Source organism: Cibotium barometz, chromosome 29 (assembly GCF_041138505.1).
Source record: "Cibotium barometz isolate CiBa-2024 chromosome 29, ASM4113850v1, whole genome shotgun sequence".
Classification (NCBI taxonomy): Eukaryota; Viridiplantae; Streptophyta; class Polypodiopsida; order Cyatheales; family Cibotiaceae; genus Cibotium; species Cibotium barometz.
Genome location: NC_141074.1, coordinates 6876421 through 6891333, shown reverse-complemented (window position 1 = coordinate 6891333; position 14913 = coordinate 6876421). Strand labels below are relative to the sequence as shown.

The following is a 14913-nucleotide window of genomic DNA, read 5'->3' as shown; positions in this document are numbered from 1 at the left end:
ATGGTAGCTTATGTTTAAGACGAGTTTGTCCGTGACCCTAAGCAGCGGTTTCTACCGCCCCATTACCTTGAGCGACTCAAAGACGAGTTTAGGGGAGCGCGTCAAAACGCGCAACCAGTCCTTCAGTTTGCCAACAAAATTTTGAACTTATGTTTGCAAATAGGCTTATCTGATACGGACAAGAAACAGCAATTCCTATATGGCTTGGACACGCAAATCCAGTGGGAGGTGCGTATGTTTAGGCCAGCCACCTTCGAAGACGCACTCTCGCTTGCGCAGAATGCTGAAATGAAGCACAATGGTGGCAAGCCTGTTGGGTGTTGGACTCACACACTCACACACACAAACCTGCACATTAGGGTTAGGTGCAGGGTAGAGAAGCTCACACACAGAAATGAGAGAGAGAGAGAGAGAGCCAATAGTGTGGTATCCACAAAATGCAAGTCAACCCTTGCATGTGTGCCACATCCATATAATATAGAACTACAAAATATTATATGTGTCCTTTCACACTTGATGTCCAAGGGGAAAAACCACATGGGAAAAAGTGCCCTTGGTTAAGCCCTGTTCACACATAGCACTACCATAAGTGAGCATATGCCTACAAATCCCCCCTGTAGTGGAAGTGTGAACCTGTACAAGGTAGCAGATCACTCTCTGTATGAGAGTAAGCCCAAAGCTTTGCGGAAAGCTTCAAACTTTTCTCGAGGTAAAGCCTTTGTGAATAGATCTGCAACATTATCCTGTGTAGGGCAATAAGATAAACTGATCTCCCCTGCATGTAGCCTCTCTCTGACATAGTGATAATGAATCTCTATGTGCTTGGTACGTGCATGAAATACTGGATTTCGTGCCACGGCCATAGCACTCTGGCTATCAGTGAGAATGGTGGTGGGTGTCTGCTGACACTCACGAAGATCAGCCAATAGTCTCCTCAACCATACACAATCTACTGTAGCTGTAAAGACTGCCCTGTACTCAGCCTCACAAGTAGATGTAGCAACAGTGGGTTGCTTTTTACTCAACCAAGATATGCATGAGCTGCCAAGAAAAAAACAATTCCCACTGGTGGATTGCCTGGTATCGTAATCACCAGCCCAATCTGAATCACTGTATGCATAAAGCTGCAAGCTGCCCCCCCTGGGATAGAACAAACCAAGATCCAGGGTACCCTTAAGATAACGAAAAATGCGTTTGACTGCTTGCCAATGCTTTGTGCCTGGGCTGTGCATGAATTTGCTCAACAAAGACACCCCAAAAGATATGTCTGGCCTTGTGTGACACAAGTAAATGAGGCATCCCACTGCCTGGCTATAAAGGCCAGCCTCAAAAGGCTCTCCAATATCATGCATAGTAAGCCGTACACCTGGTTCTACCGGAGTAGAAATGGGCTTACATTCATCCATGTGAAACCTTTTTAGCAAACTTTTTATGTACTTAGTTTGCTGCATAACAATGCCATCATCTGTATGCATAAACTGTATGCCGAGATAGTAGTGTAAAGGCCCCAAATCTGACATATCAAATTCAGCTTTCAAATCAGCTTTGAAATCTGAAATTTGTGCTTTGCTTGTACCTGTAATGAGCATGTCATCTACATACAAGATGACTATGAGAATATCGGCATCGGTTTTCTTCACATACAATGTGCTTTCAGCTGAACTATTCTCAAAACCTTGGCTGGTTAGATGAGCATGTATCTTATCATACCAAGCTCTTGGAGCTTGTTTTAACCCATACAATGCTTTGTGCAACCTGCATACTTTATGTTCCTCACCAGGAACTACAAAACCAATGGGCTGATTTACATATACTTCCTCCTGTAAATCCCCATTTAAGAATGCAGTTTTTATATCCAATTGATGCACTTTCCATCCTTTATGAGCAGCCAATGCAATCACAGATCTTATTGTGGTCATTCTCGAAGTAGGAGCAAAAGTTTCTTCATAATCTATTCCCTTTTTCTGGGAGTAGCCTTTAGCCACAAGTCTTGCTTTGTACCTGTCAATAGTACCATCAGACTTTCTTTTGACTTTATACACCCACTTTGTGCCAATTACATGCTTGCCTTTAGGCAATTCCACAAGATCCCATGTATTATTCTTCATGATAGAAGAAATTTCAGCTTGCATAGCTTGCAACCAATGCTCATTCTCATGTGCTTCTTCATAAGAAGAAGGCTCTTCTGAATCAAAGAGACCACCCATTGCGAATGCAGACTCCTCACGATGTACATTCAAGGCATGGCTGGAACTAGCCCTTGTTCTACCTGTGAGTGGAGCTGCAAGTTTGCTTTCTTGCAAAGTTTTCAGCAACCATCTTGGCACTGACTTGGCTGTGTCTATGGCTGTTTGCTCTTCCCTGACAAGATCTTCCACTTCTTCCACAGAAGGGGGCTGAATGGCTGGCTGGTCCACATGTTCTACATGTGGATTTTCTTGTGTAGGGGCTGGCTGATCTGAATCCCCCCTAATTGCAATGGGTAAAAGTCCATCAAACATGTCCTGTATGCCTGTATCATTGCTTTTATACAAGCTGACCATGGGCTGTTCTGAATTTTCAGCAAATACGACATCTCTACTCACAAAAATCTTTCGTGTAGTTGGATTATAAAGACGGTATCCTTTGCTTTCATTGCTGTAGCCCACAAAAATGCATTTAATTGCTTTGTCATCAAGCTTTGTTCGGAGTTGTTCTGGCACATGTGCATATGCCAAACACCCAAATGTACGCATATAATCCACTGTTGGCTTTCGGCTATACCAAGCCTCAAATGGTGTTATGGTTTTCAAAGCTTTTGTTGGACACCTGTTCAACACATGAGTTGCACACATTATAGCTTCCATCCAAAATTTGTGAGGCAACTTTTGTGCTTTCACCATGCATCTTGCCATCTCCATGAGAGATCTATTTTTCCTCTCAGCTACACCATTCTGCTGCGGTGTATAAGGCACAGTACATTGGTGTTTGATGCCCTTTTGAAGCATATAATCTTTGAATGCATTTGACATGTATTCTCCACCTCTATCTGAGCGAAGTGTTTGGACTTTACATGCACACATATTTTCAGCCATTGCTACAAAGTGTCGAAAGCATGTAAACACATCTTCTTTTGCTTTCAAAGGGTAAGCCCAAGCAAACCTGGAGTAGTCATCAATGAATGTGACGAAGTAAAGATGCCCCCCTATGGATGGTGTCCGCATTGGACCACATACATCACTATGTATGAGCTGTAATTTATTTTCAGCTCTAACAGCTCCATCTTTGGGGAATGGTTTTCGTTGCATCTTTCCCAAAATACACCCCTCACATACATGTCTTGGCGGAGACTCAAGAGGCGGCATATTATCAACCATATGATGCTTCTGCAAAAGCATCAAACTCCGAAAATTTACATGCCCAAAACGAGCATGCCATAGCTCTGCATCATGCATAGCAGGAGTGTGGGCAGCCACTGTATTTGCATCATAAGAGCGCTTGTCATAGCTGTCCAGCTTATACAAGCCTTTGTATCGTGTTCCAGAAGTGACTATTTCATAACCCTTTGATGGGTCTTTTACCAAACACTTCCCATCTTCAAATTCAACCTTTAAACCTTGGTCGTTTATGGCTGAGACGGAGAGCAGATTCTTCTTTATTCCTGGAACATATAATACATTTCTCATACATATATTGGCACCATTGGCTGCAATAAGTATGACATTACCAATTCCCTTTACTGGATATGTGGTATGATCTGCACATGATACAGTGCGGCCATTTGAAGCATAAACCAAGTGCTGAAATACATCTTTGCATGAAGTGATGTGGCTCGAAGCACCACTATCAAAATACCATGATGCATTCTGTCTGTCAGATGCAATGCAAGACATATCAATGTCCGAAGCACTTGGTGTGTCACTAGTGCATGTGACCAAAAAAGTGTACTCTTCCTGGATTACATTAGCTGATTGCTTTGCTTTGTCATCCGAAGAGTCTGCTACTGCATTGCCTGCTTCTTTCTTTTTCTCTTTTGCAATCCTTTTCCTACATTCACTGATGTAGTGTCCAGGCTTATGGCAGTAGTGACATTTGCCCTTCTTTTTGGGCTTGTTTGCATCCCCTTTGTCAGACTTTTCACCACTAGAAGAGGGCTGTCCATGACCAGCCTTGCTAGACTGTTGTCCCCCATGCTTAAAGTTCTTTGCTTTACCCTTATCCTTGGCTGTAAATGCCTTTTCTCCACCACGGTTGCTCGATATGTTTGCTCTTGTTTGTTCTTCCTGCAAGAGTAAACCCACGAGCTCTTCAAAAGTGACGGGATCACCACCTCCTCTCATCGAGAGGTTGAGAGAGGTGTGAAAGCCCAAGTAGGAAGGCGGTAAAGAATGAAGAGTGTTGGTGACCATCTGTCTGTCTGGGATAACCTCATCAATGTTGAGCAATTGTTCCTGCAAATCTTTCACTTTGGTGAGATGATCTGCCATGGAGTCACCCTCATCCATAGAAAGAAGATCCAATTGCCTCTTCAAGTAGGCAACTCTTGCCTCGTTGCGTACCTGATACATTGCTTCCAATGTGTCCCATGCAAGCTTCGATGTCTTGCATGAACGAATGTGCGGAATAATAGTCCTTTTCACTGAAAGGGCTATCAATGACATGGCCTGTGCATCTCTAGAGTCCCATCTCTTCTGCTCTTGTGTGGGAGTAGGATCTGCATCAGGAGCTCTTTGAGCACCTCCCCTTTGAGGCGTGGCTGGCTGAATGGTATGTGGGCGTGTGTCATCACCACACACGATGCCCCAAAGCCCTTTGGCTACCAGCAAATTACGGATCATAAAACTCCAGAGGGAGTAGTTAGATCCATCCAGCTTGTCCTCCTGGGTGAGCACACCAAATACATCTGTAGCATTCTGTGCCATGTCAACAAAGTATAACTGCAAGCAAACCAAGCACCAATGTGCACTGCCAGGCAACCAAATGTCCTGTGCAAATGTATGCCTGCAAACCAAAGCAAGTGTAAACCTGCACCAAATTGTCCAATTACACTCAATGTGTATACATACGCGACAAATCGTAGCTGTAATGCCCAATTACGTGCTCCAATCAGAAAATCCCCAATTTTTATGCACTCCAATCGCTTCAATGTGCATCTAATTTGCCAATTTCCTCAAAAGCCCCAAATTTCTGCAAATGTATGAGCTTCAATTTACCAATTTTGACCTAATTTTGAAAACCCCCAAATTTCTGCAAATTAGAGAGGATCAATTTGCTGATTTTGACCTCAATTTTGAAAACCCCCAAATTTCATCTGCAATTTTCTTTTCAATCTGATTGCACAGTATTTATTGTCTGCAAAATCGGCATATGACCTGCACTGCAATGGCTGCTGATTTTGTATTTGTGTTTGATAAAAAATTTTGACAGAGAAATACCTTCAGGCTTGCAGAGTGTAGGCTGGGAGCACACGGAGGCAGCTGGACGGCGGATGGCTTTGGGCAGCCAACGGGGAGCTGAGCTGAAGCTTACGGAGCTGATGGGCGTTGGTGTCGGGCGAGCCAGAAGCGGAGGACTGCTGAGCGCTGGAGTCGGGTGCTGGAGAGCTGGAGTCGCTTGCAAGCAGTCGAATGCAAATGTTGGAGCTGGTTTGCAGGTGTTGTGCAGGTGTCGTGCAGGCAGAACGGTGGAAGCAGCACGGCGTTGATGGTGACGGGGCCCAGCCGTTAAGGCTGCTGCGAACAGCGCTTAGGCGCTTAGGCGTCGGGCGATCAGCACGCGAACAGCATACGGGCAGGCGAAGGCGGGCGGTCAGAGCAAGGCGAGCACTGGTGCGTGGAGCGAAGAGGCGACGACGTGGGCGGCGGTTCAAGACGGAGCACAGTCGGCCTGAACGGAGACGGGCAGGAGCGACGGAGTCGTCTGCCGGCGGCTGCTTCGACAGAGCGCAGGGCGACGACTGTGACGGAGACGGGACGTCGACGGAACGGAGGGGCGACGGGCCTGTGCTGACCGTCGACTGACGGGACTACGGCGGCTGTAGCGCTGACGGAGCTGGGCGGCGCTGGTGTGGGTCGCCGGCGGGTGGAGCGCTGACGGGGAGACGGAGCAGCTGTCGGACGTCGCTGTGGACAGCACAGCCGGCGGGCTGGGAAGGGCAGCGCCGCCCGTGAGCTGGGCGGTGGTGGTGGGCTCCCCACTAGTGCCGCCCGTCTCTGGCGGCCGGACGGTGGAGCAATTGGACGGAATCGACGGACGGACGTCCGTCGACGGAAAAACACAATGTCGACGGAAATTCGCAGTCGACGGAATTTTGCAGTTTTTTCCAGCAGATTCTGCACAGCCACCACTCCAAGGCCAGCTCCCAGCTCTCATACCAAATGTTGGGTGTTGGACTCACACACTCACACACACAAACCTGCACATTAGGGTTAGGTGCAGGGTAGAGAAGCTCACACACAGAAATGAGAGAGAGAGAGAGAGAGAGAGCCAAAAGTGTGGTATCCACAAAATGCAAGTCAACCCTTGCATGTGTGCCACATCCATATAATATAGAACTACAAAATATTATATGTGTCCTTTCACACTTGATGTCCAAGGGGAAGAACCACATGGGAAAAAGTGCCCTTGGTTAAGCCCTGTTCACACATAGCACTACCATAAGTGAGCATATGCCTACAAAGCCCAAGACTTCTCAGCCGGCTACTCCCAATGTCACGTGCATCCCGCACTTGGATGCCACGTAGACATTCTGTACAGAAGGTGCAGGACCTGGGATGGTGAACTGGTCCCATGTGAGCCCAGTCCGGGACGAGTCAGCCAGGGATCCATCTCAGTCGTCCGAGGTCAGGTGTGCATTGTCCTGCACATGAGTCCAAGGTCAGGTGTGCAATGTCCTGCACAAGAAGCAGTGCCAGTCCGCGCTGTGAGTCTCCCTCTGGAATGATGTCAGATGTGCTGAGTATCTGGTTTGCAACTGGATGCCAGGCCTCTGTAGGCATGTAGGTTGCATGTAGAGATGGGGCCAGCCCATAGGGCTACCCCAGTGTAGGTGTTTGCATTGGCATAATTAGTATGGGCATGGGGGAGGCATAGAACCACCCCCAAGGGGCCAGGAGGGCCCAAGACTATGCCCACCAGCCAAGGCAAGGGCTGGAGGGGCAGTCGGCCAGCTCCAGACCCTCTGGACAGGCAGCCGACAGAGGGTATAAGCCCTGGACAGAAGGCGGCCAGGTGTGGGGGGCAGTCCCACACCTCTGCGTTGAATGCCCAGCAGCCAGGAGGCTGTCCAGGGGTCATGCGCAGGCTGGACAGGCTCCAAACAGGTGTGAAAAACACTTTATTAAAGTGTGAACACATTTAATTACAAGACTCAGTCGTGGGTCTTCAGTAAACCAGCCGACTGCATGTTTTGGGAAGTATAAAAGCCCAGCCCATAGTTTCATTAGAAGGATATCTCACAATTCACCAAGAGCTCCAAGCAACCAAGGGCCAGGACAGCCAAGAACAGTGCTAAAGCTAAGGGGTGAAGGACTGAAGGTCAAGGGCAGGTTTTCCAGCCAAGAAAAGGTCAAGTACTTTGTATTTGTTCAGTTTTACATCATTCTAATAAAGCAAATACACCATCCGTGGTGGGGGCCCTACAGAGGGTAATTGGGACCCAATACTGTGTCCTTCTCCATCTCCCCCTTCTCTCTCTATTTTCTGCACATCGTCTTTCAGTTTTGTGCGTTAATTCCGTCGCGAAAAGAGTGCTGTTTTCTGAGTTTTGAAGTACCGATCCTTCTCCGAAGCTTCCGCATATTACACCCAAGGTTACCACCTCGGGGGGAAAAGGCCAGAACTAGACAGGGTCTTCCCCAGGACAGAGCACGGGAGCCTCTGGCTCCACGAACTCAACCAATGCGCCCAAGCTTACTCCATAGCAAAAAGCGGAGGCAGGCAAGACTAGTGGGGTGGTAAATTGAGTGCTGAGGAGATTGCTCAGTACAAGAAGGAGGGCAGGTGTTTCTTTTGTCATACAAAAGGACACTTCTTGGGAGTGTCCTACGAAGACTACCGCTCCAAAGACTGCCACCTCAGCCTCCACGGCTTCCGTGGTGAGCCCAGCTCCCACACAGACCCCAATGGTTGTCCCTAGTTCTTCGAATCCCAATGCTTCAGTTGAAGCAATCATTAGCCAGGAGCTCGAAGATAAACAGAAGGGCGCCCATGACCAGGAGTATGAACGCACCGAATTGCTCAAGACCTTTGGCTATATAGGTGGCCAGAGAGTCGTCATCTTGTTTGACAACGGCAGCACGAAGGACGTGGTCACGTAACAGGCCGCTTGACGTGCCCGTTTCGTCCTGACTTCGGTGGACAAGCAAGTTGAGGATTTAGCACAGGCATGACAACGAGTGTCAAGTATGAAGCTCTAGGTGCTAAATTAGATATTCAAGACAGAGCGTTACTGCGTGATTTTATGGTTGCCCCTCTTGTAGGAGGAGTGGTTTCACAAGTTCCTTCTTGATGTCAAGTGGGACAAGCACACTTTCCAGATTAGTCGGAATGTGTAAAACGCCCCAGTGACCATTAAGTGTGAGCCAGGAATTCCGAACTTTCCGCTCATAAGCCACTTGCAGGCTAAACGAGCAATCAGGAAAGGCGCACATTGTGCGATGATATACATCCAAACTGCCCAGACAGTGGCCAGTGCTTCCGAAAAGTATTTGGCTCTCCATGAAAAGTTCCAGAAGATTTTTCTTCGGGACAATCTCTCTTCCCAACTCCCTTCGTCTAGACCGGAGGACCACAAGATCGATCTCCTCCCAGGCTAAGAACCTCTGAGCAAATTTCCATATCGCTTTTCCAAGGCAATGGAATCAGAGTTGGACCGCCAACTCCAAGAATTGTTGCAATCTAGCTTCATCCGCCCCAGCGTGTCGCCATTTGCAGCACCGATCCTATTTGTCAAGAAGAAAGATGGGTTTTCTCGTTTGTGTGTTGATTATCATGCACTCAATAAGCTGACTATCAAGATTAGATTCCCAATGCCTCGAATAGATTATATTCTCCAGAGGCTGAATGGGGCTAAGGTGTTCTTGAAACTCGATTTGAAGAGTGGGTACCACCACGTGAGGATTGTTGAGGGGAACATCCCCAAGACGGCCTTCCGTACGGAACGGGCCTACTATGAATTTGTGGTCATGCCTTTTGGCTTGACGAACGCCCTAGCCACATTCAACCGCATGATGATGCGTGTGTTTCGCGAATTGATTGGAAAGTGTGTGTTCATATTTCTGGACGACATACTAGTATTTTCAGCTACGGTTGAGCAGCATGACATCGATGTGGAGAAAGTCCTGAAGTTACTGGAAAGCAACGAGCTCTACGTCAATGAGAAGAAGTCGGAATTTTATTTGTTAGAGATTCATTACCTTGGATATATAATTAGTGCAGAAGGCATTCGACTTGATCCGGCCAAGGTGGCTGAGATTGTCAATTGGGAAGTACCACAGACTGCTTATGACATCAGATCCTTTGTGGGTATATGCCAGGCATACTCCACCCACAGACAAGTTTTCTAACCTATCGGTGGATCTCACCGATCTGCTAAAGGGTGTCAAGACAAGAAGGCAACGGATTCGAATGACTCCACGAGCGTTGGAGACATTCAAGAACCTCAAGGTGGCTTTGTCAAAGGCGCCTTGTCTAGCACTTGCCTCGTGGGACATGTCTCGTTAGTTACTGCCCGCAGAAAAGAATTACTCGGTCTACGATTGGGAACTCCTCGCAATTATACAGGCCTTGAAACATTGAAAACATTTTCTTTATGGCCGTGACTTTGAGGTTAGCACTGACTCTCAGGCAGCATTACGCTGGATTCAGACAATGCCAAGTGCACAGTGGAGTGACCGACAGCACTGTTGGAGCAAGATATTCCAGCAATTTGGTGGTATGATTGAGTACCTTCCAAGAAAGGCCAATCCAATGGCTGATGCTTTGGGCAAGAATGGATTGGGGATTGGATGGAACAAATGCATAGATCTTATTCAGAGTTAGAGTGGTTTTAGAGACCGGGCCAAGTATTCAGTGAAAAGGTTGCCAGAGTAGGGAGGATGACAGAGGGACTCCGAGAATAGAATGGGATGATGATAGTCATCCAAGGAGCAGATTGGAATCCTGTCATCAAGTTTAGCAGAGGGAGGTGTCATGTGGATGCCCATGTACATGCTAATCTCAGGACTAATCCTAGAGTGCAGCTAGATAAGGAAGGATTAAGAACCAGAATTTTGGAGCATTGAAGTGCAGGTTATGGCAAGGGATGGACTGGAGTGGACATAAGGACCTGTCGGCTGAGTGGAAAACAAGAAGAGGCTGAGTCGGCTACCTACAGCAGAGCAGGTTGGGTACTTCATTAAAGTTTTGGTGTCCAAGCTACTGGCCAACCAACAGTCGGCTAGTTCTGTAGTCTCTCCAATGGCCTATAAAAGGCACTTGATCTCATCGTTTTGTTCATTCAACTCCTTTTGGGTTGGGTCATAGACTAGGACTGTAGAGTTGGTATTCTACCTTTTCAAGAAGGCAGCCCAAGGCTGTAAGGATTTATGTACCTTTTTGTACCATATGATATACTGAATTTCTAGCTCTCTCTCTCTCTCTCTCTCTCTCTCTCTCTCTCTCTCTCTCCCTTCAGTTTGCATTTTTACATCAGCATGTTCTAGATGGTGTTTAGGGCTGAAAGAAGCATCCCAGAGCTTTCGCATGTGACACCTAAGCAGAGTTTATTTTGTCCGAGCCTGTGTTCTTTGCAGTGTTTACTAAACAAGGGGGGTGTTTTGCCTATGAGGTGTGATCCTTTCACATGGATCACTTATTTGTTGCTGATTCTTGGGATCTGATTCTGCTTATGGAACAGTCTTCTGCTCTCAGTGATGCTTTTGAGGACTTTGTTACCACTACAGTTTATATTCCTGCTTCCCTTCCTCATCATGAGGAGTCTACCTCTGCCTCTCTTTGTGATGCTTCTGAGGATGCCCCTCCCCTTGCCAGTTCTACAGGTTTGTTGTTTTGGAGGATGGTTTTTTGGACCCAATGGGATGCTTTGGATCTGTGGTTGCTGACCGTGCCTAGGGCACAGTGGTACTTCCAAAGTTTTTTGGTTTTGGATCATAATCAAGTTGGGCTTGTACCAATCCAACGACATCATTTTTCAGAGGGGGATGTGGAGTCCTTTCATCTAGCGATGCCCACCTCAGTGGAGTGTGCTTATGTACAGCATTGAGCAACTCATGATATGGAGTTTGGGCAAATGGACCCCATCGTTTCTACAAAGTCTTTACATCTTGCGATGCCTGTCATGTGCATGAAAGATGCCATGGACATTCTCAAGTGCTGGTCCAAAAGAGGCAGCAAGATAAAAAGTATGAACCAGATAGAGCTAGGACTTGGAGCACAAGGAGCAGTGTTGGACTGGAGAATGGACTTGGTGTCATCTGCACATATGCCCATGGACAAGTTCCTCAGCTAGTCCAGCAGGGGCAACCAGAAAAAGACCAGAGTTTAGGAGCATGTTACAGTTTTGGGCCAAGGTTGGACTTGGAGAAAGACGTGGATACTCTGTCGGCTGCATGACTTGGTGCTATCGGCTGCATGTTGTCAGCTATACCAGAGGGGCAAGGCGGCTGTAGGCGCTCCAGATTCAGGCATTTACGACCAATCGGCTAGCCGACTGCTGGTCGGCCAGCACTCCAAGAAAATCCAATAGCCTATAAATAGGCGTGTATGCCCATTGATGAACTCATTCATTCCTTTATGGGGTGGATCATTAGGGTCCAAGTAGGGACTAGACTTTTGGGTGTTTATCACCTTTTCTTCAAGGCAACCTAGGACTGTAGCAAAGTACCCTTTTTGTACTATATGAAATATACTGAAATTCCAGCACATCTCTCTCTCTCTACTCTCTCTCTATACCTGCGTTTTGCATCAAATGGTTTTCAGGAGTGTTTAGGGCTGAAAGAAGACCCCCAGATCTTCCGCGTGTTACATTGGTATCAGAGCATCAGGCTCAGCAAAGCTAAACATTGATTCAGTCCCATATAATGGTGTACAGGTCCAAGGTACAGGAAAGTACATGGATACGAAGCCCAAGGCAAGGAACACAGATCGGGAAGAGCTCCCAAGAGGTTTGTTGGTGGTGTTCCACAAAGCCAAAGGGGATGGCAGTCCTCTGAGCCAGATAGGTTCAAGGGCAACGGTCCCAAGGGAGGTTTATCCTCCAAGGGTGATGTGAGAGTGCCAGACTCATTTCTCAGGAATGAAGACCAAGACGGTGTTCAGAGTCAGGGCAGGAATGGATTGTGGACTTGATGGAACCAGATGCATAGATCTTAGTCTGTGACAGAGTGGTTTGGAGAACAGGCCAGGCTTTCAGAGAAAAGGGTTGCCAAGGATGGATGGATGACAGAGGGACTTCGGGAAAAAGAATGGGATGATGACAGTCATCCAAGAGCAGGTTGGAATCCCGTCATCAAGTTTAGCAGAGGGGGATGTCATGTGCACATATGCCCATGGACAAGTTCCTCAGCTAGTCCAGCAGGGGCAACCAGAAAGAGACCAGAGTTTAGGAGCATGTTACAGTTTTGGGCCAAGGTTGGACTTGGAGAAGGACGTGGATACTCTGTCGGCTGCATGACTTGGTGCTGTCGGCTGCATGTTGTCGGCTATACCAAAGGGGCAAGGCAGCTGTAGGCGCTCCAGATTCAGGCATTTATGACCAATCGGCTGGCCGACTGTGCTGGTCGGCCAGCACTCCAAGAAAATCCAATAGCCTATTTAGTCGGCCAGCACTCCAAGAAAATCCAATAGCCTATAAATAGGCGTGTATGCCCATTGATGAACTCATTCATTCCTTTATGGGGTGGATCATTAGGGTCCAAGTAGGGACTAGACTTTTGGGTGTTTATCACCTTTTCTTCAAGGCAGCCTAGGGCTGTAGCAAAGTACCCTTTTGTACTATATGAAATATACTGAAATTCCAGCACATCTCTCTCTCTCTACTCTCTCTCTATATCTACGTTTTGCATCAGATGGTTTTCAGGAGTGTTTAGGGCTGAAAGAAGACCCCCAGAGCTTCCGCGTGTTACACTTGGATCCCTATCGACTGTACCAGAAATAGATCAGAAGGGGCTGTCGGCTGAGACCAGAAGGGGCTGTCGGCTGAACCAAGACAAACATGACTGCAGGCGCATGATGATTAATGATTTTATATCCAGTCGGCCAGTTCTCCATTACGGTTAAGAGACTATAAAGAAAGGTTTACTTTGATTGTACACTGAGATATGCTACCATATGCTTCCTTAGTGGAGATTTGTTTTAAGTTAAAAACAAGTTTGTGACTAGTACCTCCTTAAGAGTTGCAAGGATCTCTGGTAAAGCGAGTGGAGGTATGGCACCATGAGCTATCCACTTCTGCAAACATGTCAAGCCTGTGATGCTAAGCCTCACATTCTTACACTCACAGGCCATAATGAAAATGCGCACAATGTCATCGTTTCGTGAAAGCAAGGTCAGGTCCGGAAGCGATCTCAACTACACAGAAACAGCACAGCACAACACATCAGCAATGCATCGAGCTATGGCAAAATGCTATCCGTTCTCATCTAACAGATAGCCCTATAAGCAAGCAAGTCAATAGAATCTACTCAAGCAGGCATTTTTCCAAGCTTGATCTTGGTAATGCAAAATGTTATACCTTCTTGTTATATCCATAACACCATGGTCAGGAAAAAGCAAAATTTTGTAAAAGCAAGAGCTTGAAAAAGCAAAAAGCAAGGAGATCACAACATGATCGTGTACCTTCAGGATGGCGTGTTCGGCAGCTTCCTTAACTGCAGGATATTTGCGCCTGGCTTCCAAGGAGAGAGCGCGCAGGTCGGCCTCCAGAACGGCCATCAAAGCCATGGCGAGCTTTTACAAAGCAGCCTGCAGCGCAGAGAGATCCATAAGCGAACGACTTAGCAGCTTGTAGCCTGGCTATGCCTAGATTTCTCTGCATTTCTTTATGAACCCTCTGTGCAGCAACAGATCGCGAGAGCTGTTATTCGCGTAATCCTGCATTTTCAGTAGATCGGGGCTAGGAGCACAAACGTGACAGCAGGTAGCACTAAAGAAGTCTTGAACCGTGAATAGTAGCTAGTTAAGACTTGATATATGCAAAAGGGCCATATTGTCAGATTCCTTCGAGTTCCTCTTGAGGTTGGACTTACTAATTAAACAGTTGGTAATGTGGGCTATTAATAGATTTGTGGAGAAATTGAAAAAGTGGAAAGGGTTGAAATAGGATTGATATCTGTAATTCAGTTCTGAATGCTTATATCATGTTTTCTATGTCATATGTTAAAGTTTGGGAAATGTCATTGGAAGGAAATCATTGGCCTTATTAGAGACTTTCTGTGGAGAAATGGCAATGGTAAGAAAAGAGTCCCTGCTTGGCTCGCTTGGGATAAAGTGTCAGTGCCTAGAAAGGAAGGGGGCATTGGTATCATTCACTTGCCTACTCATTGTGCTACCAAAAGGACTCTGATGCTCCCTAGGGCGTTGTCTCTCAAAATGCTACTTGGGCCTTAATGATAAGGGAATTGGTGGAAATGGCTGATGTTTTAGCTAAGGGAAGATGGGGGAACTTAAACTGGAAAGATAAATTGTTTTCATATGCTCCTCTTAAAATCACCTGCTAAGATTTTTGTAAACTACTATGTAATTGCTGGAAAGATAATTTGGGCTTTATGACTTGGGATGGTGGTCAGAGGGTAATTGGCAATTCCATGCTATCACTGAGTCTATGGTGGACACATAGGTTTAATCCCCCCCTATCATCACTTGATACAGATGTGGCAAAGATTCTCAACAACAAAGGCATTAGGTATCTAGCTGACTGCTGGGACAAAGATCTAG

The 14913-nt window shown here is 46.7% G+C and overlaps 1 protein-coding gene across 2 annotated transcripts in view; it reads right to left on the bottom strand.

The window, feature by feature from the left end:
• LOC147621788 (ARM repeat superfamily protein) overlaps positions 1–14142 on the bottom strand; it is a 141344-nt gene extending 127202 nt beyond the window's left edge. For both annotated transcript variants that reach the window (XM_086822800.1, XM_086822801.1), the window contains exons 1-2: positions 13816–14142; positions 13363–13548 (exon numbers count right to left, since the gene is read on the bottom strand). In XM_086822800.1, coding sequence (XP_086678926.1) covers positions 13363–13548; positions 13816–13920 — 291 coding nt within the window. In that variant the 5' untranslated portion in view covers positions 13921–14142. The remainder of the gene's footprint in view (positions 1–13362; positions 13549–13815) is intronic.
• Between the last annotated feature and the right edge of the window lie 771 nt (positions 14143–14913).